General features: G+C 58.0%; 4 protein-coding genes across 10 annotated transcripts in view; 3 read left to right on the top strand and 1 right to left on the bottom strand.

The window, feature by feature from the left end:
- Positions 1–1,569, top strand: part of LOC309450738 (histone-lysine N-methyltransferase 2B-like) — a 40,590-nt gene extending 39,021 nt beyond the window's left edge. The window contains exon 24 of the mRNA XM_082073812.1: positions 166–1,569. The gene's annotated coding sequence lies outside the window, so the exon portion shown is untranslated. The remainder of the gene's footprint in view (positions 1–165) is intronic.
- A 663-nt stretch (positions 1,570–2,232) lies between these two features.
- PSENEN (presenilin enhancer, gamma-secretase subunit) lies at positions 2,233–9,363 on the top strand. Its single transcript, XM_082073843.1, has 4 exons — positions 2,233–2,328; positions 2,566–2,626; positions 5,895–5,999; positions 9,074–9,363. The coding sequence occupies exons 2-4, from the start codon at positions 2,566–2,568 to the stop codon at positions 9,211–9,213; spliced, it is 306 nt and encodes a 101-aa protein (XP_081929969.1). The 5' UTR covers positions 2,233–2,328; the 3' UTR covers positions 9,214–9,363.
- A 1,018-nt stretch (positions 9,364–10,381) lies between these two features.
- On the bottom strand, positions 10,382–19,336 carry LIN37 (lin-37 DREAM MuvB core complex component). Its single transcript, XM_082073840.1, has 10 exons — positions 19,295–19,336; positions 18,949–19,018; positions 17,432–17,507; positions 16,758–16,808; positions 16,495–16,524; positions 15,672–15,754; positions 14,446–14,600; positions 13,323–13,442; positions 12,636–12,709; positions 10,382–11,313 (listed from the first exon to the last, which is right to left on the bottom strand). The coding sequence occupies exons 2-10, from the start codon at positions 18,980–18,982 to the stop codon at positions 11,232–11,234; spliced, it is 705 nt and encodes a 234-aa protein (XP_081929966.1). The 5' UTR covers positions 18,983–19,018; positions 19,295–19,336; the 3' UTR covers positions 10,382–11,231.
- Positions 19,337–19,659: 323 nt separating this feature from the next.
- On the top strand, positions 19,660–24,764 carry LOC309450741 (uncharacterized protein). Of its 7 annotated transcripts, none has more exons than XM_082073821.1 (6): positions 19,660–19,845; positions 20,008–21,135; positions 21,181–21,322; positions 21,930–21,984; positions 23,918–23,984; positions 24,486–24,763. In XM_082073821.1, the coding sequence occupies exons 1-6, from the start codon at positions 19,778–19,780 to the stop codon at positions 24,556–24,558; spliced, it is 1,533 nt and encodes a 510-aa protein (XP_081929947.1). In that variant the 5' UTR covers positions 19,660–19,777; the 3' UTR covers positions 24,559–24,763. The 7 variants fall into 7 exon arrangements, with proteins under 7 accessions (XP_081929947.1, XP_081929946.1, XP_081929949.1 ...); XM_082073820.1 differs by having other exon boundaries at positions 20,008–20,820; positions 20,866–21,322; XM_082073823.1 differs by having other exon boundaries at positions 20,008–20,427; positions 20,596–21,322; positions 24,486–24,760.
- Positions 24,765–24,795: the final 31 nt, after the last annotated feature.

The following is a 24,795-nucleotide window of genomic DNA, read 5'->3' on the forward strand; positions in this document are numbered from 1 at the left end:
GTGGGTGCTGGGAGGTGTTGGGTGGGAGGGAGGAGGGAGGTGGAGGGGATGGAGGTGACTGCGGGTCAATGGGGAGATGATGGGAGTCAATGGGGCACCCAATGGTCATGGGGAGCACCCAGTGGTCATGGGGGGCACCCAAGAGTCAATGGGGACACTCAACAGGCAACTGGGAGCACCCAAGAGTCAACTGGGAGCAACTGGAGATGAGATGGGGAAGGTCTGGAGATGCCTCCAAGTCAACTGGGAGCACCCAATGGTCATGGGGAGCACCCAAGAGTCAACTGGGGCACCCAAGAGGCAACTGGGGGCACCCAGTGGTCATGAGGAGCACCCAAGAGGCAACTGGGAGGACACAAGAGGCAACTGGGAGCACCCAATGGTCATGAGGAGCACCCAATGGTCATGAGGAGCACCCAAGAGTCAATGGGGGACACTCAACAGGCAACTGGGAGCACCCAAGAGTCAACTGGGAGCAGCCAATGGTCAACTGGGAGCACCCAAGAGTCAACTGGGAGCAGCCAATAGTCAACTGGGGCACCCAATGGTCATGGGGGACACCCAATGGTCAACTGGGGGCACCCAATGGTCAACTGGGAGCAGCCAGTGGTCAACTGGGGGCACCCAAGAGTCAACTGGGGGCAACTGGAGATGAGATGTAGAAGGTCTGGAGATGCCTCCAAGTCAACTGGGGGCACCCAATGGTCATGGGGAGCACCCAAGAGTCAACTGGGGACACCCAATGGTCAACTGAGAGCAGCCAATGGTCAACTGGGGGCACCCAATGGTCAACTGAGAGCAGCCAATGGTCATGGGGAGCACCCAAGAGGCAACTGGGAGGACACAAGAGGCAACTGGGAGCACCCAATGGTCATGAGGAGCACCCAAGAGTCAACTGGGAGGACACAAGAGGCAACTGGGAGCACCCAATGGTCATGAGGAGCACCCAATGGTCATGAGGAGCACCCAAGAGTCAATGGGGGACACTCAACAGGCAACTGGGAGCACCCAAGAGTCAACTGGGAGCAGCCAATGGTCAACTGGGGGCACCCAATGGTCAACTGGGAGCACCCAATGGTCATGGGGGCACCCAATGGTCAACTGGGGGCACCCAAGAGTCAACTGGGGGCAACTGGAGATGAGATGGGGAAGCTCTGGAGATGCCTCCAAGTCAATGGGGAGCACCCAGCGGTCAACTGGAGGCACCCAATGGTCAACTGGGGCACCCAATGGTCATGGGGGCACCCAATGGTCAACTGGGGGCACCCAATGGTCAACTGGGGCACCCAATGGTCATGGGGGCACCCAATGGTCATGGGGGGCACCCAATGGTCAACTGGGGGCAACTGGAGTTGACACACGGGACCTCTGGAGATGCCACCAGGGAGCACCCATGGGTGACACAGGGACACCCTGAGACCCCCCCACCCATGGGTGCCCCCCCATGGGTCCCCCCCCCACCAATTGGGTGACCCCCCACCCATGGGTGACCCCCACACACATTGGGCGACCCCCCCCCCACCCATGGGTGACACAGGGACACCCTGAGACCCCCCCACCCATGGGTGCCCCCCCCACCCATGGGTGACCCCCCCACCCATGGGTGACCCCCCCCACCCATTGGTGACCCCCACCAGCTCCCCAGCCCCCCCCCCCCCACCCACCCAGGGGCACCCATGGGTGACACCCCCCCCCACCCTTTGTAAGATTTTTGGGGCTTTTTTACGCACTTTGGGGTTTTTTGGGGGGTTTTTATGTTTTTTTGGGGCAATTTCGGTTGGTTTTGGGGGTTGTTTTGTATTTTAATTTAAAAGCGGCGGAAGCTCCGCCCACAATAAAGAGACTGGAGGGACCCAGGAGTTCGAGAAGGGACCCAGGAGTGCCCCATGGACCCAGGAGTTCGGGAGGGACCCAGGAGTTCGGGGAGGGACCCAGGAGTTCGGGGAAGAACGAAAGTTCCGGGCGGAACCAAAGTTCGGGGTCGCGGGGGCAGGGGGGGGGAGGTTTAGAGGTGGCACCGAGGCGCCTGGGGGACCGGAAGTGATGTTGCACCGAGGCAAATGGGGGGGAAACGGCCGGTTCGAGGCTCCCAGTTGGGATTTTGGGGTTGTGGGAACATGGGAGTTCAGGGGACCCAGGAGTTCGGGGAGGGACCCAGGAGTTCGGGAGGGACCCAGGAGTTCGGGAGGGGACCCAGGAGTTCGGGAGGGACCCAGGCGTCCGGCCCCCCCCTCCCGCCCCTCCCCTCGCCTCCCATTGGCGGAGCCGCCGCTCCCATCGCTCCCCGCGCCGGGGGGGGCGGGACCGGAAGTCGCTTCCTCGGCCGAGGTTGGGTCGTTGGGCGCTGGGGGGGGCGGGGGCGACATTTGGGGGTCCCGGGGGGGTCCGGGGGGGTCTGGGGGGTCCCGGGGGGTCCCGGAGTCACGTGGGGGGCGCTGGGGGGGTCGGAATTTGGGGGGGGGGGCGGTTTGGGGGGGGGTGGGCGGGGCCCAAATGGGAGGGGGCGGAGCCGGAAGTCGCGCTTCCCGCCCTTTTGTTCCCCCCCCCCCCCAACCCCCCCCCCAGATGAACCTGGGCCGCGTGTCCAATGAGGAGAAGCTGGAGCTCTGCCGGAAGTACTACCGCGGTGAGCCACGCCCACTTCCGCCCTGCTTGTCGCCGCTTCCGCCCCCTTTTGCCCGCCACTTCCGCCCTTTCTGACCCCCCCCCCCGTTTTCCAGCCACTTCCGCCCTTTCTGAAGCGTCTTCCGCCCGTCGCCCCGCCCACTTCCGCCCTTTCCCCCCCACTTCCGGCCCCCACCACCCATACCACCCCCCCCAGGGGGTTAATTAGCTTTAATAATTAGTCCCATAGGGGTTAATTATTGAATCTGGGGGGGGTTAATTAGTCCCATAGGAGTTAATTAATGACTCTGGGGGGGTTAATTAGTTCCATGGTTAATTAATGACCCTGTGCTGCTGTTAATGGGACTTTAATCACCCCAATAATTAAGCACTGGGGGTTTATTTAATTAGTGGGGGGTTAATTAATCCCTGGGGGGCTTAATTGATTCCCTAGGGGGGTTATTGGGTTAATTAGTTCATTAATTAGTGCATTAATTAGCGTCAATTCCAATGGTTTCCATCTACAGTTCATGTTGGTTCATCCAACAAGACTCAATCGTTAATTAACTTGGGGGGGATTAATTAATCCCAGGGGGGGTTTAATGACTTGGGGGGTTAATTAATGACTCCTGAAGGGGTTAATTGAGTCCCTAGGTGGTTATTGCTTAATTAGTTCATTAATTAGTGTGTTAATTAGTGTCAATTCCAATGGGTTCCATTCACTTTTCAGGTGGTTTTACCCCCCAAGACTCAATCATTAATTAACTTGGGGGGGGATTAATTAACCCGGGGCGGGGTTTAATGACTTGGGGGGTTAATTAATGACTCCTGAAGGGGTTAATTGATTCCCTAGGTGGTTATTGGATTAATTAGTGCATTAATTAGTACATTAATTAGTATTAATTGCAGTAGGTTCCAACTACAGTTCATGTTGGTTCAACCCACAATACTCAACTGTTAATTAACTTGGGGTGGGATTAATTAATCCCAGGGGGGGTTTAATGACCTGGGGGGTTAATTAATGACTCCTGAAGGGGTTAATTGAGTCCCTAGGTGGTTATTGCTTAATTAGTTCATTAATTAGTGTGTTAATTAGTGTCAATTCCAATGGGTTCCATTCACTTTTCAGGTGGTTTCACCCCCCAAGACTCAATCGTTAATTAACTTGGGGGGGATTAATTAACCCGGGGGGGGGTTAATGACCTGGGGGGTTAATTAATGATTCCTGAAGGGGTTAATTGATTCCCTAGGTGGTTATTGGGTTAATTAGTTCATTAATTAGTACATTAATTAGTATTAATTGCAGTAGGTTCCATCTACAGTTCATGTTGGTTCAACCCACAATACTCAACTGTTAATTAACTTGGGGGGGGATTAATTAATCCCAGGGGGGGTTTAATGACTTGGGGGTTAATTAATGACTCCTGAAGGGGTTAATTGAGTCCCTAGGTGGTTATTGCTTAATTAGTTCATTAATTAGTGTGTTAATTAGTGTCAGTTCCAATGGGTTCCATTCACTTTGCAGGTGGTTTCACCCCCCAAGACTCAATCGTTAATTAACTTGGGGGGGGATTAATTAACCCGGGGGGGGGTTAATGACCTGGGGGGTTAATTAATGACTCCTGAGGGGGTTAATTGATTCCCTAGGTGGTTATTGGGTTAATTAGTGTGTTAATTAGTGTGTTAATTAGTGTGTTAATTAGTGTCAATTCCAATGGGTTCCATTCACTGTTCATGTGGCTTCACCCCCCAAGACTCAATCGTTAATTAACTTGGGGGGGGGGATTAATTAATCCCAGGGGGGTTTTAATGACCTGGGGGGTTAATTAATGACTCCTGAAGGGGTTAATTGATTCCCTAGGTGGTTATTGGGTTAATTAGTGCGTTAATTAGTACAATAATTAGTATTAATTGCAGTAGGTTCCATCTACAGTTCATGTTGGTTCAACCCACAATACTCAACTGTTAATTAACTTGGGGTGGGATTAATTAATCCCAGGGGGGTTTTAATGACCTGGGGGGTTAATTAATGACTCCTGAAGGGGTTAATTGATTCCCTAGGTGGTTATTGGGTTAATTAGTGCATTAATTAGTACAATAATTAGTATTAATTGCAGTAGGTTCCATCTACAGTTCATGTTGGTTCAACCCACAATACTCAACTGTTAATTAACTTGGGGGGGGGATTAATTAATCCCAGGGTGGGTTTAATGACCTGGGGGGTTAATTAATGTCTCCTGAAGGGGTTAATTGAGTCCCTAGGTGGTTATTGCTTAATTAGTTCATTAATTAGTGTGTTAATTAGTGTCAATTCCAATGGGTTCCATTCACTTTTCAGGTGGTTTCACCCCCCAAGACTCAATCGTTAATTAACTTGGGGGGGATTAATTAATCCCAGGGGGGGTTTAATGACTTGGGGGGTTAATTAATGACTCCTGAAGGGGTTAATTGATTCCCTAGGTGGTTATTGGGTTAATTAGTGTGTTAATTAGTACATTAATTAGTATTAATTGCAGTGGGTTCCATCTACAGTTCATGTTGGTTCATCCAACAATACTCAACTGTTAATTAACTTGGGGTGGGATTAATTAATCCCAGGGGGGGTTTAATGACTTGGGGGGTTAATTAATGACTCCTGAAGGGGTTAATTGAGTCCCTAGGTGGTTATTGCTTAATTAGTTCATTAATTAGTGTGTTAATTAGTGTCAATTCCAGTGGGTTCCATTCACTTTTCAGGTGGTTTCACCCCCCAAGACTCAATCGTTAATTAACTTGGGGTGGGATTAATTAATCCCAGGGGGGGTTTAATGACTTGGGGGGTTAATTAATGACTCCTGAGGGGGTTAATTGAGTCCCTAGGTGGTTATTGCTTAATTAGTTCATTAATTAGTGTGTTAATTAGTGTCAATTCCAATGGGTTCCATTCACTTTTCAGGTGGTTTCACCCGCCAAGACTCAATCGTTAATTAACTTGGGGGGGGAATAATTAATCCCAGGGGGGGTTTAATGACCTGGGGGGTTAATTAATGACTCCTGAGGGGGTTAATTGATTCCCTAGGTGGTTATTGGGTTAATTAGTGCATTAATTAGTACAATAATTAGTATTAATTGCAGTGGGTTCCTTCTACAGTTCATGTTGGTTCAACCCACAATACTCAACTGTTAATTAACTTGGGGGGGGATTAATTAACCCGGGGGGGGTTTAATGACCTGGTGGGGGTTCCTGAGGTTGTCGCCGAGGTCCCGGGGGTGTTAATTAGCGCTAATTAAGGTTAATTAACTAATTGCAGGGGGCTTCGCGCTGCTGCCGTTCCTGTGGCTGGTGAACGTGCTCTGGTTCTTCAGGGAGGCGTTTGTGGTTCAACCCTATGGGGAGCAGCAGCAGATCCGCACCTGTGAGTCCCCTATGGATCTATAGGGGGCTATGGGGGTCTATAGGGGGCTATGGGGGGCTATGGGGGTCTATAGGGGGCTATGGAGTCCATAGGGGGCTATAGAGTCCATAGGAGCTCTGGGGCGTTTGTGGTTCAACCCTATGGGGAGCAGCAGCAGATCCGCACCTGTGAGTCCCCTATGGATCTATAGGGGGCTGTGGGGGTCTATAGGGGGCTATGGGGGGCTATAGGGGGCTATGGGGGGCTATAGAGTCCATAGGGGTCCATAGAGTTCCGTACAGGGGGCTATAGGGTCTATGGGGGTCTATGGGAGTCTATGGAGTCCATAGGGGTCTATGGGGGTCTATAGAGTCTATAGGGGTCTATGGGGATCTATGGGGGTCTATAGAGTCCATAGGGGTCCGTAGACGTCTATAGGGGGCTATAGAGTCCATGGGAGTCTATAGAGTCTATGGGGGTCTATAGAGGTCTATGGGGGTCTATAGAGTCTATGGGGGTCTATAGAGTCCATAGGGGTCCATAGAGGTCTATGGGGGTCTATAGAGGTCTATGGGGGTCAATAGGGGTCTATGGGCGTCTAGAGAGTCTATGGGGGGTCTATAGAGGTCTATGGGGGTCTATGGAGTCTATAGGGGTCTATGGGGATCTATAGAGTCCATAGGGGTCCATAGAGTTCCGTACAGGGGGCTATAGGGTCTATGGGGGTCTATAGAGTCTATGGGAGTCTATGGAGTCCATAGGGGTCTATGGGGGTCTATAGAGTCTATAGGGGTCTATGGGGATCTATGGGGGTCTATAGAGTCCATAGGGGTCCGTAGACGTCTATAGGGGGCTATAGGGTCTATAGAGGTCTATGGGAGTCTATAGAGTCTATGGGGGTCTATAGAGGTCTATGGGGGTCTATAGAGTCTATGGGGGTCTATGGAGGTCTAGGGGGGTCTATAGAGTCTATGGAGTCCATAGGGGTCTATAGGGGTCTATGGGGATCTATGGGGGTCTATAGAGTCCATAGGGGTCCATAGAGGTCTATGGGGGTCTATAGAGTCTATGGGGGTCAATAGAGATCTATGGGAGTCTATAGAGTCTATGGGGGTCTATAGAGGTCTATGGGGGTCTATAGAGTCTATGGAGTCCATAGGGGTCTATGGGGATCTATAGAGTCCATAGGGGTCCATAGAGGTCCCTAGAGGTCTATAGGGGGCTATAGGGTCTATAGAGGTCTATGGGGGTCTATAGAGTCTATGGGGGTCCATAGAGGTCTATGGGGGTCTATAGAGTCTATGGAGTCCATAGGGGTCTATGGGGATCTATGGGGGTCTATAGAGTCCATAGGGGTCCGTAGACGTCTATAGGGGGCTATAGGGTCTATAGAGGTCTATGGGAGTCTATAGAGTCTATGGGGGTCTATAGAGTCTATGGGGGTCTATAGAGTCCATGGGAGTCTATAGAGTCTATGGGGGTCTATAGAGTCCATAGGGGTCCATAGAGGTCTATAGAGGTCTATGGGGGTCTATAGAGGTCTATGGGGGTCAATAGGGGTCTATGGGCGTCTAGAGAGTCTATGGGGGGTCTATAGAGGTCTATGGGAGTCTATGGAGTCCATAGGGGTCTATAGGGGTCTATGGGGATCTATAGAGTCCATAGGGGTCCATAGAGGTCCGTAGAGGTCTATAGGGGGCTATAGGGTCTATAGAGGTCTATGGGAGTCTATAGAGTCTATGGGGGTCTATGGGGGTCTATGGGGGTCTATAGAGTCTATGGAGTCCATAGGGGTCTATGGGAGTTTATAGAGTCTATGGGGGTCTATAGAGTCCATAGGGGTCCATAGAGGTCTATAGAGGTCTATGGGGGTCTATAGAGTCTATGGGGGTCTATAGGGGTCTATGGGCGTCTAGAGAGTCTATGGGGGGTCTATAGAGGTCTATGGGGGTCTATAGAGTCTATGGAGTCCATAGGGGTCTATGGGGATCTATGGGGGTCTATAGAGTCCATAGGGGTCCGTAGACGTCTATAGGGGGCTATAGGGTCTATAGAGGTCTATGGGAGTCTATAGAGTCTATGGGGGTCTATAGAGTCTATGGGGGTCTATGGGGGTCTATAAAGTCTATGGAGTCCATAGGGGTCTATGGGAGTTTATAGAGTCTATGGGGGTCTATAGAGTCCATAGGGGTCCATAGAGGTCTATGGGGGTCTATAGGGGTCTATGGGCGTCTAGAGAGTCTATGGGGGTCTATAGAGTCTATGGGGGTCTATAGAGTCTATGGAGTCCATAGGGGTCTATAGGGGTCTATGGGGATCTATAGAGTCCATAGGGGTCCATAGAGGTCCGTAGAGGTCTATAGGGGGCTATAGGGTCTATAGAGGTCTATGGGGGTCTATAGAGTCTATGGGGGTCTATAGAGGTCTGTGGGGGTTTATAGAGTCTATGGAGTCCATAGGGGTCTATAGGGGTCTATGGGGATCTATAGAGTCCATAGGGGTCCATAGAGGTCCGTAGAGGTCTATAGGGGGCTATAGGGTCTATAGAGGTCTATGGGAGTCTATAGAGGTCTATGGGGGTCTATAGAGTCCATGGGAGTCTATGGGGGACTATAGAGTCTATGGAGTCCATAGGGGTCTATGGGAGTCTATAGAGTCTATGGGGGTCTATAGAGATCTGTGGGGGTCTATAGAGTCTATGGAGTCCATAGGGGTCTATAGGGGTCTATGGGGATCTATGGGGGTCTATAGAGTCCATAGGGTTCCGTAGAGATCTATAGGGGGCTATAGGGTCTATAGAGGTCTATAGGGGTCCATAGGGGTCTATAGAGTCCATAGGGGTCCGTAGAGGTCTGTGGGGGGCTATAGGGTCTATGGGGATCTATTAGGGCTATAGGAGTCTATAGGAGTCTATGGGGGTCTATTGGAGTTGGGGGGGGGGGGGCACCCCATACTGGTCCATACTGGGAGCAACTGGGAGGTCGTATAGACTTGGGGGTCAATATGTGGGTGCGGGGGGGTCCCCCCTACCCCCCCACGCCCATAGGTTGTATATAACGTATATAATTCTATACCTTTCGGTGTGTTTTTTTCAGACGTCCGTCGCTCGGCGCTGGGGCTGGGCCTATGGGGGGCAGCCCTGGGGCTGTGGGTCGGACTGTTCCAAAGCCAGCGGCAAAGTTGGGGGGCGCTGGGGGACTATTTGGCCTTTACCCTCCCCCTGGGGACCCCCTGACCCCCCCAGATCTATGGGGTGGTCCCCCCCGAGGTCTATGGGGCGGACCCATAGATCTGTGGGGCGGACCAAGCGATATAATGGGGGGGGGCTGCAGTATATTGGGGGCACCCCCCCCACCCCCCCCCCGGACTGGGAGATTTGGAACGGCCCGAGGTGGAAAGGAGAGGAATGGAGGTGAGAATGGGGGGACCCAGGAGTGCCCCAAGGGACCCAGGAGTTCGGGAGGGACCCAGGAGTTCCCCAAGGGACCCAGGAGTGCCCCAAGGGACCCAGGAGTGCCCCAAGGGACCCAGGAGTTCGGGGGGGACCCAGGAGTTCGGGGGGGACCCAGGAGTTCGGGAGGGACCCAGGAGTGCCCCAAGGGACCCAGGAGTTCGGGAGGGACCCAGGAGTTCGGGAGGGACCCAGGAGTGCCCCAAGGGACCCAGGAGTTCGGGGGGGACCCAGGAGTGCCCCAGGGACCCAGGAGTTCGGGAGGGACCCAGGAGTGCCCCAAGGGACCCAGGAGTTCGGGGGGGACCCAGGAGTTCGGGGGGGACCCAGGAGTGCCCCAAGGGACCCAGGAGTTCGGGAGGGACCCAGGAGTGCCCCAAAGGACCCAGGCGTCCGGGAGGGACCCAGGAGTTCGGGAGGGACCCAGGAGTTCGGGGGGGACCCAGGAGTTCGGGAGGGACCCAGGAGTTCGGGAGGGACCCAGGAGTTCGGGGGGGACCCAGGAGTTCGGGAGGGACCCAGGAGTTCGGGGGGGACCCAGGAGTTCGGGAGGGACCCAGGAGTGCCCCAAGGGACCCAGGAGTGCCCCAGGGACCCAGGAGTTCGGGGGGGACCCAGGAGTGCCCCAAGGGACCCAGGAGTTCGGGAGGGACCCAGGAGTGCCCCAAGGGACCCAGGAGTTCGGGAGGGACCCAGGAGTTCGGGAGGGGACCCAGGAGTGCCCCAAGGGACCCAGGAGTGCCCCAAAGGACCCAGGAGTTCGGGAGGGACCCAGGCGTCCGGGAGGGGTGTTGACCACGTTTCCCGCCCCCCCCCAGGTGACATCATGTGACAACATGTGACATCATCACCCCCCCAACCCCGTTTTGAGGCTGTTTCTGGGAGTTTTGAGGCTCCTCAATTCCCCCCCCCCCCAATTAAAGCTGCTTTGGCCCCGCCCACTTAAGTCACGTGTGTTGGTTGGCCCCGCCCGAGTGGGCGTGTCCCGCTCGAGCCCCACCCACCCCAATAGAAAACAATGGGAGGTGAAGAAACTTTATAGAGGGGGTGGGGCTTGTAGGGGGTGTGGCCTCGGGGGGCGTGGCCAATGGGAGGTTGGTCTCTTAGGGGCGGGGTTAAGGAGGCGGGGCAACGAGAAGGGGCGGGGCTTGTTGCTCCCCATAGGTGGCAATGGGAGGAATGGGGGGGAGGTTTGGGGGGTGTGGCCTATTGGGGGCGTGGCCTATGGGGCCATAGCCAATAGGAGGTGTGGCCTTTAGAGGGCGTGGTCTGGGGGGCGTGGCCACGCTGGGGGCGGGGCTTGTTGCTCCCATAGGCAGCAATGGGAGGGATGATGGAGGGGTCTTGGGGGCGTGGCCTCCTGGGGTGTGGCCTCTAGAGGGCGTGGTCCTGGGGGCGTGGCCACGCTGGGGGTGGGGCTTGATGCTCCCATAGGCAGCAATGGGGGGGGAATGATGGAGGGGTCTTGGGGGCGTGGCCTGTGGGGGTGTGGACTCTTGGGGGCGTGGCCTAGGGGGCGTGGCCACGCTGGGGGGCGGGGCTTGCTGCTCCCATAGGCAGCAATGGGAGGGATGATGGAGGGGTCTTGGGGGCGTGGCCTTTGGGGGCGTGGCCTTTGGGGGTGTGGACTCTTGGGGGCGTGGCCTAGGGGGCGTGGCCACGCTGGGGGGCGGGGCTTGCTGCTCCCATAGGCAGCAATGGGAAGGATGACGGGGGAAGGTTTTAGGGGGGGTGTGGCCTCGGAGGGGGTGTGGCCTCGGGGGGTGTGTGGCCTGAGGGGGGCGTGGCCTGAGGGGGCGTGGCTACTGGCGCTCGTAGATGATTCGCAGCAGCCTCAGGCTGTTCCCGTAGCGCTGCTGCTGCCGCTGCCCCGCCTCCCGCCACCTGTGACGTCATCATGATGTCATCGTGAGGTCACGGCCACGCCCACCAAGACCCAGACCCCCCACCCCCCCCAGTATTGTCCCAGTATCCCCCAATATTGCCCCAGTATCATCCCAGTATCCCCCAGTGTCCCCCAGTATTGTCCCAGTATCCCCCAGTATCATCCCAGTATCCCCCAGTGTCATCCCAGTATCCCCCAGTATCATCCCATTATTGTCCCAGTATCATCCCAGTATCCCCCAGTATCATCCCATTATTGTCCCAGTATCATCCCAGTATCCCCCAGTATCCCCCCGAGTCATCCCAGTATCCCCCAGTGTCATCCCAGTATCCCCCAGTGTCATCCCAGTATCCCCCAGTCTCATCCCAGTATCCTCCAGTGTCCCCCAATATTGTCCCAGTATCATCCCAGTATCCTCCAGTGTCCCCCACTATTGTCCCAGTATCCCCCAGTGTTGTCCCATTATCATCCCAGTGTCATCCCAGTATTGTCCCAGTATCATCCCAGTATCCCCCAGTATCATCCCAGTATCCCCCAGTGTCATTCCAGTATATCCCAGTATCCCCCAGTATTGTCCCAGTATCCCCCAGTATTATCCCAGTATCATCCCAGTTTCCCCCAGTATCATCCCAGTGTCATCCCAGTATCCCCCAGTATCATCCCGGTATCTCCCAGTATCGTCCCAGTATCCCCCAGTATCATCCCAGTATCCCCCAGTGTCGTTCCAGTATATCCCAGTATCCCCCAGTATCATCCCAGTATCATCCAGTATCCCCCAGTGTCATCCCAGTATCCCCCAGTGTCATCCCAGTATCCCCCAGTGTCCCCCAGTATCATCCCAGTATCCCCCAGTGTCATCCCAGTATCCCCCAGTATCGTCCCAGTATCATCCCATTATTGTCCCAGTATCATCCCAGTATCCCCCAGTATCCCCCAGTGTCATCCCAGTATCCCCCAGCATCATCCCAGTATCCCCCAGTATCATCCCAGTATCCCCCAGTATCGTCCCAGTGTCCCTCCCAGTCCCTCCCAGTCCCTCCCAGTTAATCCCAGTTCCCTCCCAGTTCCCCCCAGTTCCCTCCCAGTCCCTCCCAGTCCCTCCCAGTTCCCTCCCAGTCCCCCCCAGTCCCTCCCAGTCCCTCCCAGTTCCCTCCCAGTCCCCCCCAGTCCCTCCCAGTCCCTCCCAGTCCCTCCCAGTCCCCCCCAGTCCCTCCCAGTCCCCTCCCAGTCCCTCCCAGTCCCCTCCCAGTCCCTCCCAGTCCCTCCCAGTCCACCCAGTATACCCAGTCCACCCAGTATACCCAGTACACCCAGTTCCCACCTCTGTCGGACCCGTTTCCATCGCTCCATGTTCTTGTAAATGAGCGACGACATGGAGGGGGCGGGGTCAGGCACCTGTGACGTCATCGTGACATCATCGGTGACGTCATCGGCAGCGACGCAAGGGGGAGAGAGTTGGGGGGGGGTAATTAATTAACAGGTTGGGAGATTAAATAATAATTAAATAAATAATAATTAGAGCTTGGGGGTAATTAGGGGTTGGGGGGTAATTAAGAGTCGGGGTAACTAAGGGTCTTGGGGGGTAATTAGGGGGGTATATGGGGGGTAATTAGGGCTTGTGGGGGGTAATTAGGGGTTATTGGGGGGTAATTAGGGGGTCATTGGGGGTAATTAGGGGGTTACTGGGGGGTAACTAAGGGTCCTGGGGGTAATTAGGGGGTCATTGGGGGTAATTAGGGGGTTACTGGGGGGTAACTAAGGGTCCTGGGGGTAATTAGGGGGGTCATGGTGGGTAATTAAGGGTCCTGGGGGGTAATTAAGGGTCCCGGGGGGTAATTAGGGGGTTCTTGGGGGGTAATTAAGGGTCTGGGTGGTAATTGGGGGGGTCTGGGAGGGTAATTAAGGGTTCTGGGGGGTAATTGGGGGGGTCTGGGAGGGTAATTAAGGGTCTGGGGGGTAATGAGGGGTTAATTAGGGGTTAATGAGGGATTAATTAGCGTGTTCTCACCTGATCAGGGGGAGGAGCATCCGGATCGGGCCCGAGGGGGGAGGGGACGCGGGGGGGGCCGGGGGGGGCGGGGGGGGGCAGCTCGTACACGTCCTCCCCCTTCCCAGCATGCACCGGGGCCTGCGGGAAAAGGGGCGGGGTCAGGGGGAGGCTCCGCCCCCTCCTGGCCCCGCCCCACTTGGTCCTGCCCATTGGAGTCAATGGGGGTCACATGGGGTCAGGGGGAAGCTCCGCCCCCCCGCTTTGGCCCCACCCACTGCAGTGGTGGCTCCGCCCCCCCAGTCCTGCCCATTGGAGTCAATGGGGGTCAGATGGGGTAATGGAGGAAGCTCCGCCCCCTCCTGGCCCCGCCCAATCGGGTGGTGGCTCCACCCCTGGCTCCGCCCATTGGCGTCAATGGGGGTCACATAGGGTCACAGGGGGTGGGGTCTGGAGGAAGCTCCACCCCCTGGCCCAGCCTATTGGACTCAATGGGGAAGCTCCGCCCCTGGCTCCGCCCACTGTAGTCATTGGGGGTCATATAAGGTCAGAGGGGCGGGGTCTGGGGGAAGCTCCGCCCCTTGGTCCCACCCATTGGCATCAATGGGGGAAGCTCCGCCCCCAGCTCCGCCCATTGGCATCAATGGGGGTCACATGGGGTCACGGGGGGGGGCGTGGTCTGGAGGAAGCTCCGCCCCTCGAGCGCTGCCCATTGGCGTCAATGGGGGTCACATGAGGTCACAGGGGCGGGGTCTGGGGGAAGCTCCGCCCCTCGAGCGCTGCCCATTGGCGTCAATGGGGGTCACATAGGGTCACAGGGGGTGGGGTCTGGAGGAAGCTCCGCCCACTGGCCCTGCCCATTGGCGTCAATGGGGGTCACATGGGGTCACAGGGGGCGGGGTCTGGGGGAAGCTCCGCCCCTCCAGCGCTGCCCATTGGCGTCAATGGGGGTCACATAGGGTCACGGGGCGGAGTCAGGGGGAAGCTCCGCCCCTCCAGCGCTGCCCATTGGCGTCAATGGGGGTCACATAGGGTCACGGGGCGGAGTCTGGGGGAAGCTCCTCCCCCTGATCACGCCCATTGGAGTCAATGGTGGTCACAAGGGCTCCCAGGGGGCGGGTCCAGGGGGTGGGCGGGGTCTCACCTCGCTGGTGGGCGGGGCCTGGCGAGGCTCCGCCCCCTGGCCCCGCCCCACGGGGCAGTTGCGCATCCAGGCCCGGCACACGGGGTACAGGGGGGTCTCATCGGGGAACTGCCCCAGTTCAACGCTGCGCTCGAACAGCCGGATCACGTACGTACCTGGGGGGCAGACCCACAGCGACCCATAGAGTCACCCTATAGAACCCCCAGACCCACAGCAACCCATAGAGTCACCCTATAGAACCCCCAGACCCATAGAGACCCCACAGACCCAGCTCAACAATGCGGCTTGAACAGCCGGATCATGTAGGTACCTGGGGGGCAGACCCACAGCGACCCATAGAGACCCATAGACACCCATAGAAAGCCCCCACGGACCATAGAGACCCATAGAGAGTCCCTCAGACCCATAGAAATGCATAGAAATCCATAGGCACCATAGACCAGACCCATAGGGACCATAGAGACCCATAGTGAACAATAGGGACCATAGAGACCCATAGGGACCCATAGGGACCCATAGAGACTCGTAGCAACCCAGAGACTCGTAGCAACCCATAGAGACCCACAGCAACCATAGAGACCCATAGGAACCCCTAGGGACCATAGAGACCTATAGGGACCCATAAAGACCATAGAGACTCATAGGGACCTATAGAGACCCACAGCAACCATAGAGACCCATAAGGACCCATAGAGACCCATAGCAACCATAGAGACCCATAGGGACCATAGAGACCCATAGCAACCATAGAGGCTCATAAGGACCCATAGAGAGCCATAGCAACCATAGAGACCCATAGTGACCTATAGAGACCCATAGTGACCCATAGAGACCCATAGAGACCCATAGAGACCAGACAGACCCACAGAGAGACCCATAGTGACCTATAGAGACCCATAGTGACCCACAGAGACCACACAGACCCATAAAGACCATAGAGACCTATAGAGACCCATAGAGACCCATAGAGACCACACAGACCCATAGAGACCCATAGTGACCCATAGAGACCACACAGACCCATAGTGACCCATAGAGACCTATAGAGACCCATAGCGACCCATAGAGACCACACAGCCCCATAGTGACCCATAGAGACCTATAGAGACCCATAGCGACCCATAGAGACCACACAGACCCATAGAGACCCATAGCGACCCCCCCAGCCCCACAACACCCCCCCCAGCCCCATAGAATCCGTGGGGCAGCCCCACGGCCGCACTCACTGGGGCGCTGCTGGGCAGGATCGGGCCCCTCGTCGGCCTCCCGGCGCTTCTTGCGGCGCTGCTGCGGGAACCGGCCCGAGGGCCTGGGAGGGACCCAGGCGTCCGGGAGGGACCCAGGAGTTCGGGAGGGACCCAGGAGTTCAGGGGGACCCAGGAGTTCGGGAGGGACCCAGGAGTGCGGGAGGGACCCAGGAGTTCAGGAGGGACCCAGGAGTTCGGGAGGGACCCAGGCGTCCGGGAGGGACCCAGGAGTTCAGGGGGACCCAGGAGTTCGGGAGGGACCCAGGAGTGCGGGAGGGACCCAGGAGTGCGGGAGGGACCCAGGAGTGCGGGAGGGACCCAGGAGTGCGGGAGGGACCCAGGAGTTCAGGAGGGACCCAGGAGTTCAGGAGGGACCCAGGAGTTCAGGAGGGACCCAGGCGTCCGGGAGGGACCCAGGCGTTCGGGGGGGGAACCAAATAGGGGACCCAGGCGTCCGGGAGGGACCCAGGAGTTCGGGAGGGACCCAGGAGTTCAGGGGGACCCAGGAGTTCGGGAGGGACCCAGGAGTTCATAAAGGGACCCAGGAGTTCGGGAGGGACCCAGGCGTCCGGGAGGGACCCAGGCGTTCGGGGGGACCCAGGCGTTCGGGGGGGGAACCAAATAGGGGACCCAGGCGTCCGGGAGGGACCCAGGAGTTCGGGAGGGACCCAGGAGTTCGGGAGGGGACCCAGGCGTCCGGGAGGGACCCAGAGTTCGGGAGGGACCCAGGAGTTCGGGAGGGGACCCAGGAGTGCGGGAGGGACCCAGGAGTTCGGGAGGGACCCAGGAGTTCCCCACTCACCTCTTTCCCGGGGCCATGGGTGACGCCTCCCTGGTCGGGGGGGGGAAGATATGGGGGTTCAGTCCCAATTTTGGGGGCTCCCCCCACTTATAACCCCCCCACCCCCCCCCAAAGTGGGGTGTCCCCCCCATATATGAGACCCCCCAAAAATGGCGAGTCCCTCATTTCATCCCCCCCCCAGAACCCCCCAAAATTGGGGTGTCCCCCCCACCCCAAAAATTGGGGACCCCCCCCCCCCAAAAATCAGGGTTTCCCCCCCTCACTTGTTCAACGCGTCTCCAGGTGCTTTTCCCGCTTCTTCCTCCATGGGTTCCCTGCACCCCAAAAATATGGGGGGGCCCCAAATGGCCCAAAGTCATGGGGGGGTCCCCAAAATCTTGGGGGGGGCTCACGACCCCCCCATCAAATATTGGGGTCCCCAAACCCCCCTGGACCCCCCAATAATTTGGGTCCCCCCCCAAATCATTGGGGACCCCCCAACATATTTGGGTCCCCCCCAAATCTCATGACCCCCCCATTAAATCTTGGGGTCCCCCCCAAACCCCCCCAGGACCCCCCAATAATTTTGCCCCCCCCCAAATCATTGGGGACCCCCCAATAATTTTGGGTTCCCCCCAAATCTCACGACCCCCCCCATTCAAATCTTGGGGTCCCCCCAAGCACCCCAGGACCCCCCAATAATTTGGGTCCCCCCCCAGATCATTGGGGACCCCCCAATAATTATGGGTCCCCCCAAATCTCATGACCCCCCCATTACATCTTGGGGTCCCCCCCAAACCCCCAACCCCCCAAATAACTTTGGGTCCCCCCCAATAATTTGGGTCCCCCCCCAAATTTTGGGTCCCCCCCCAACCTCAGGGTCCCTCCCAGACTCTTGGGGACCCCCCAGACTCTTGGGGACCCCCCCCAAATGTTGGGGACCCCCCTAAAATGGTACCGGGGGCCGTGGCTGCGCTCGAGCAGCCCCTGCAGGACGGCGTCCAAACGGCTGCGGGCGGAGGTGGCTTCGAGGTCTGGGGACAATGGGGACATTGGGGACATTGGGGACAATGGGGGCGATGGGGACATTGGGGGCAATGGGGGCGATGGGAGTCAATGGGGATCAATGGAGATCAATGGGGATCAATGGAAGTCAATAGAGACTCATAGAGAACAATGGGAGTCAATGGGGATCAATGGGAGTCAATGGGGATCAAAGGGAGTCAATGGGAGTCAATGGGGATCAATGGGAGTCAATGGGAGTCAATGGGGATCAATGGGGGTCATAGAGATCAATGGAAGTCAATAGAGACCCATAGAGAACAATGGGAGTCAATGGGACCCATAGAGAACAATGGGAGTCAATGGGACCCATAGAGAACAATGGGAGTCAATGGGACCCATAGAGAACAATGGGAGTCAATGGGGTTCAATGGGGACAATGGGGGCAATGGGAGTCAATGGGAGTCAATGGGAGTCAATGGGGTTCAATGGGGACAATGGGGGCAATGGGAGTCAATGGGAGTCAATGGGAGTCAATGGGGACAATGGGAGTCAATGGGGATCAATGGGGATCAATGGGGATCAATGGGGATCATAGAGATCAATGGAAGTCAATAGAGACCCATAGAGACCAATGGGAGTCAATGGGACCCATAGAGAACAATGGGAGTCAATGGGACCCATAGAGAACAATGGGAGTCAATGGGACCCATAGAGACCAATGGGAGTCAATGGGACCCATAGAGAACAATGGGAGTCAATGGGACCCATAGAGAACAATGGGAGTCAATGGGACCCATAGAGACCAATGGGAGTCAATGGGACCCATAGAGAACAATGGGAGTCAATGGGACCCATAGAGAACAATGGGAGTCAATGGAGGCAATGGGAGTCAATGGGGTTCAATGGGGACAATGGCAGTCAATGGGGTTCAATGGGGACAATGGCAGTCAATGGGGACAATGGAAGTCAATGGGAGTCAATGGGGATCAATGGGGATCAATGGGGATCAATGGGAGTCATAGAGATCAATGGAAGTCAATAGAGACCCATAGAGACCAATGGGAGTCAATGGGACCCATAGAGAACAATGGGAGTCAATGGGACCCACAGAGAACAATGGGAGTCAATGGGACCCATAGAGAACAATGGGAGTCAATGGGGTTCAATGGGAGTCAATGGGGATCAATGGGAGTCAATGGGGATCAATGGGAGTCAATGGGGATCAATGGGGACAATGGGAGTCAATGGGGACAATGGGAGTCAATGGGAGTCAATGGGGGCAATGGGGACAATGGGGATCAATGGGGATCAATGGGGACAATGGGGACAATGGGGATCAATGGGAGTCAATGGGGACAATGGGGGACAATGGGGGACAATGGGGGACAATGGGGCCATTGGGGATCATGGGGATGTCATTGGGGTACTCCTGGGTCCCCCCAGTCTCTGGGGGGGGGGGTTGGGACTCACCCGGCTTCTCCACCTTGACCTTGACCGACAGCATCGCGGGGTCACGGGGTCACCCGGACGCCTGGGTCCCCTGTGGGGGGGTCACGGGGTCACCCGGACGCCTGGGTCCCCTATGGGGGGGTCACCCGGACGCCTGGGTCCCCCCGGACGCCTGGGTCCCCCCGTCTCCTCACACAAAACCGCCCCTTAGACCCCCCTGGACACCCCAAAAACCCCCCGATTTCGCCCAAAAAACATCCCGGGGACCCCCCAGCCCTCCCCGGGATCCCCAAAAAACACTTAAAACCCCAAAAAAACACTTAAAATCCTCCAAAAACACTTAAAATCGGCCGCCCCCCCCACTCACCGCTCCCCTCAGCCGCCGCTGTCGCCTCAGCGCGCCCGCCGCCCTCCCATTGGCCAATCGCTCCGCTCGCCGCCTTCCTATTGGTCAATCCCTCCGCCGTTCACATCGAGCGAACCAATCAGCGAGCGAGAACGGGGAAGGGGGTGGTGAGCGCCGCGGGGCACGACGGGAGTTGTAGTTCGCCGCCATGTTGCGCGCCGTTTCCCAGCCGCCCGCGCGGGACTACGATTCCCAGCGTGCCCCGCGGCGCGCCGCACGGCGCTTCCCCGTTCTCGCTCGCTGATTGGCTGACTAGAGGAGGCGGGCGGAGCGATTGGCCAATAAGAGCGCGGGGGGGGCCGTTGCCGCGGCAACGAGCGCGGGGGTTGCTGGGAATGGCGGGAGCGGCCCAACGGGGGCGGCGAAGCCTCCGGGAAGTTTGGGGTGAAAACGGGGGGTTTTGGGGCCGCTGTTTGACGTCACCGCGGCCTAAGTGACGTCGGCATGACGGCGGGTGACGTCACGCGGGGGCTGGGGCTGGAGGAGCGCGCTGATTGGCTGCTGAAGAGGAGGTAAGGGGGAGGGGGCGTGGCCTCGGGGGGTTGGGGGCGTGGCCTCCGCGGTTTCCCGCCAAAAAGTGGGTTTAGACCCTTTGGGGACCCCAGAAGGGGCTTTGTGGGCGTGGTCTTGATGTGTGGGCGTGGTCACCATTTGGCCCCTCCCCCCCTCCCCAGCCAGGCCCTCCTGAACTTCCGGCCCCGCCCTCGCCCCGCCCCTTCCGGCCCCGCCCACCCCGATCTGCTCGTCCAATGGCGGCTCTTGCGGGCGCGGGGGGCGGGGCCAGCGACGGACACGCCCACGGAGGAGGTGGCGCCATCGTGGAGGTCACGTGACTCCCATTATCATGAGGGACGGCGGCCATGCTGGGGGTCACGTGACTTCCAGCACTATGAGGGAGAGCGGCCATGTCTGGGGTCACGTGACTCCCCTCACACCCTGTGGCGGCAGCCATCTTGGCAGTCACGTGACTCCCACGGGGCCTCGCGGCGGGACCCGTGTCTGGGGTCACGTGACTCTCACGATGCTCCGCGGCAGGAGCCATCTTGGAGGTCACGTGACTCCCATGGGGCTTCACAGCAGGACCCAGGTCGGGGGTCACGTGACTCCCCCGAGGCCCCGCGGCCAATGAGGAACCGCTCCCATGATGCTTTGTGGGAGGAGCCACATACAGGGTCACGTGTCCCCCACGAAGCTCAGCAGCGGTGGCCATGTCTGGGGTCACGTGACTCCCACAGTGCCTTGCGGGAGGCGCCAAGTGTGAGGTCACGTGACTCCCACGATGCTTCACGACAGGAGCCATGTGTGGGGTCACATGACTCTCATGATGCTCTACGGCAGGAGCCATCTTGGACGTCACGTGACCGCCATGATGCTCAGCACCGGCGGCCATGTCTGGGGTCACGTGACTCCCCTGAAGCTCCACGGGAGGAGCCATATTTGGGGTCACGTGACTCCCATGATGCTTCACAGCAGGAGCCCTGGCAGGGGTCACGTGACTCCCATGACGCTCAGGAGCGGCGGCCATGTTTGAGGTCACGTGACTCTCACGACGCTCCACGGGAGGAGCCATCTTGGAGGTCACGTGACTCCCATGAAGCTCAGCAACCGCGGCCACGTTTGAGGTCACGTGACTCCCCCGACGCTTCGCGACAGGAGCCCTATTTGGGGTCACGTGACTCCCCTGAAGCTCCGCGGCGGGAGCCATCTTGGAGGTCACGTGACTCCCGTGAGGCTCCGACTCTGCAGCCATGTCTGGGGTCACGTGACTCCCGGGATGCTCAGGAGCGGCGGCCATGTTTGGGGTCACGTGACTCCCGTAGCGCCTTGCGGCGGGAGCCATCTTTGAGGTCACGTGACTCCCGCGACGCCCAGCCACGGGAGGCCTGTCCGGGGTCACGTGACTCCCGCGATGCTGAGGAGCGGCGGCCATGTTTGGGGTCACGTGACTCCCATGATGCTCAGCGGCCCCCGAGGGGCGGGGCCCAGAAGGTGGGGGCGGGGCCATGGGTCTGATCTATGGGTCAGATCTATGGGTCAGATCTATGGGGCTGGTCTAAGGGGCTGGTCTATGGGGCTGATCTATGGGTCAGATCTATGGGGCTGATCTATGGGGCTGATCTATGGGGCTGATCTATGGGGCTGGTCTATGGGGCTGGTCCATAGTTCAGATCTATGGGGCTGATCTATGGGGCTGATCTATGGGGCTGGTCTATGGGTCAGATCTATGGGTCAGATCTATGGGGCTGGTCTATGGGGCTGATCTATGGGGCTGATCTATGGGTCAGATCTATGGGTCAGATCTATGGGGCTGATCTATGGGGCTGATCTATGGGTCAGATCTATGGGGCTGATCTATGGGGCTGATCTATGGGTCAGATATATGGGGCTGATCTATGGGGCTGGTCCATAGTTCAGATCTATGGGGCTGATCCATGGGGCTGATCCATGGGGCTGACCCATAGTTCAGATCTATGGGGCTGGTCTATGGGTCTGATCCATGGGGCTGATCTATGGGGCTGACCCATAGTTCAGATCTATGGGGCTGGTCCATAGGTCAGATCTATGGGGCTGATCCGTGGGTCTGTTTGTCCTGCAGGATCCGTGGGTCACACTTGTGGGGCACAATGGGGCCGTGGGGCAGCAGGAACCAGGTGAGGGGCTGGGGGGCACTTATGGGGCTGGGGGGCACTTATGGGTCTGGGGGGGCACTTATGGGTCCTGGGGTCACTTATGGGTCTGGGGGTCACTTGGGGGTCACTTATGGGTCTGGGGGGTCACTTATGGGTCTGGGGTCACTTGGGGGTCACTTATGGGTCTGGGGGCACTTGGGGGTCACTTATGGGTCTGGGGGACACTTATGGGTCTGGGGGTCACTTGGGGGTCACTTATGGGTCTGGGGGGTCACTTATGGGTCTGGGGTCACTTGGGGGTCACTTATGGGTCTGGGGGTCACTTATGGGTCTGGGGGGCACTTATGGGTCTGGGGGTCACTTGGGGGTCACTTATGGGTCTGGGGGGCACTTATGGGTCTGGGGTCACTTGGGGGTCACTTATGGGTCTGGGGGGCACTTATGGGTCTGGGGTCACTTGGGGGTCACTTATGGGTCTGGGGGTCACTTGGGGGTCACTTATGGGTCTGGGGGACACTTGGGGGTCACTTATGGGTCTGGGGGTCACTTATGGGTCTGGGGGGCACTTGGGGGTCACTTATGGGTCTGGGGGTCACTTATGGGTCTGGGGTCACTTGGGGGTCACTTATGGGTCTGGGGGGTCACTTATGGGTCTGGGGGTCACTTATGGGTCTGGGGTCACTTGGGGGTCACTTATGGGTCTGGGGGCACTTGGGGGTCACTTATGGGTCTGGGGGTCACTTATGGGTCTGGGGTCACTTGGGGGTCACTTATGGGTCTGGGGGCACTTGGGGGTCACTTATGGGTCTGGGGGTCACTTATGGGTCTGGGGTCACTTGGGGGTCACTTATGGGTCTGGGGGGGTCACTTATGGGTCTGGGGTCACTTGGGGGTCACTTATGGGTCTGGGGGGTCACTTATGGGTCTGGGGTCACTTGGGGGTCACTTATGGGTCTGGGGGGTCACTTATGGGTCTGGGGGTCACTTATGGGTCTGGGGGACACTTGGGGGTCACTTATGGGTCTGGGGTCACTTGGGGGGTCACTTATGGGTCTGGGGGTCACTTATGGGTCTGGGGGGTCACTTATGGGTCTGGGGTCACTTGGGGGTCACTTATGGGTCCAGGGGGTCACTTATGGGTCTGGGGGTCACTTATGGGTCTGGGGGCACTTGGGGGTCACTTATGGGTCTGGGGGCACTTATGGGTCTGGGGGTCACTTGGGGGTCACTTATGGGTCTGGGGTCACTTATGGGTCTGGGGTCACTTGGGGGTCACTTATGGGTCTTGGGGACACTTATGGGTCTGGGGGGGCACTTATGGGTCTGGGGGTCACTTATGGGTCTGGGGGTCACTTATGGGTCTGGGGTCACTTATGGGTCTGGGGTCACTTGGGGGTCACTTATGGGTCTGGGGGGCACTTATGGGTCTGGGGATCACTTATGGGTCTGGGTGACACTTATGGGTCTGGGGTCACTTGGGGGTCACTTATGGGTCTGGGGTCACTTATGGGTCTGGGGGTCACTTGGGGGTCACTTATGGGTCTGGGGGTCACTTATGGGTCTGGGGGTCACTTGGGGGTCACTTATGGGTCTGGGGGGTCACTTATGGGTCTGGGGGTCACTTATGGGTCTGGGGTCACTTGGGGGTCACTTATGGGTCTGGGGGTCACTTATGGGTCTGGGGGGTCACTTATGGGTCTGGGGTCACTTGGGGGTCACTTATGGGGCTGGGGGTCACTTATGGGTCTGGGGGCACTTGGGGGTCACTTATGGGTCTGGGGGGTCACTTATGGGTCTGGGGGTCACTTATGGGTCTGGGGGTCACTTATGGGTCTGGGGGCACTTGGGGGCCACTTATGGGTCTGGGGTCACTTGGGGGGTCACTTATGGGTCTGGGGGGTCACTTATGGGTCCTGGGGTCACTTATGGGTCCCTGCCCCCCATGTCCCCCCAGATTTAGGGGGTGACCCCGTCCTGCGGCTGTTGAGGGGGCAGCGACGGGCGCTGCGGGGGCGGCTGCGGTACGACCCCCGGACGCCTGGGTCCCTTGGGGCACTCCTGGGTCCCTCCCGAACTCCTGGGTCCCTTGGGGCACTCCTGGGTCCCTCCCGAACTCCTGGGTCCCTTGGGGCACTCCTGGGTCCCTCCCGAACTCCTGGGTCCCTTGGGGCACTCCTGGGTCCCTTCCCGAACTCCTGGGTCCCTCCCGAACTCCTGGGTCCCTTGGGGCACTCCTGGGTCCCTCCCGAACTCCTGGGTTCCTTGGGGTACTCCTGGGTCCCTTGGGGCACTCCTGGGTCCCTCCCGAACTCCTGGGTCCCTCCCGAACGCCTGGGTCCCTCCCGAACGCCTGGGTCCCTTGGGGCACTCCTGGGTCCCTTGGGGCACTCCTGGGTCCCTCCCGAACTCCTGGGTCCCTTGGGGCACTCCTGGGTCCCTTCCCGAACTCCTGGGTCCCTTGGGGCACTCCTGGGTCCCTCCCGGACGCCTGGGTCCCCGACACCCCCTTTTCCCCCCCATAGGGCCGTGGATTCGTTGCTGGCAGCGCTGGACCCCCCCAAAAATTTGAAGGGGGGGGAGTTGCCAATAAAGTGACAAAACCCCCCAAAAAACCCCTCGAGTGGGTGGAATTTTTGGGAGGGGGGGACCCCACAACCCCTCCCCCATCCTTGGGGGGGGTCCCCAATTCTCCCCTTCCCCCCATTTCCCCCCAAACCCCCAAAATTGGGGAATCCCCCCCCCCCAAACCCCATAATGGTCCCTCCCGCACTCCTGGGTCCCCCCTTGAAGTGAAATAAACGAACGGGATGAACAAAACCGGAAGTGGGAGCC

The sequence above is a fragment of the Streptopelia decaocto genome (assembly GCF_964273445.1).
Source record: "Streptopelia decaocto genome assembly, chromosome: 28".
In the NCBI taxonomy this organism is placed as follows: Eukaryota; Metazoa; Chordata; class Aves; order Columbiformes; family Columbidae; genus Streptopelia; species Streptopelia decaocto.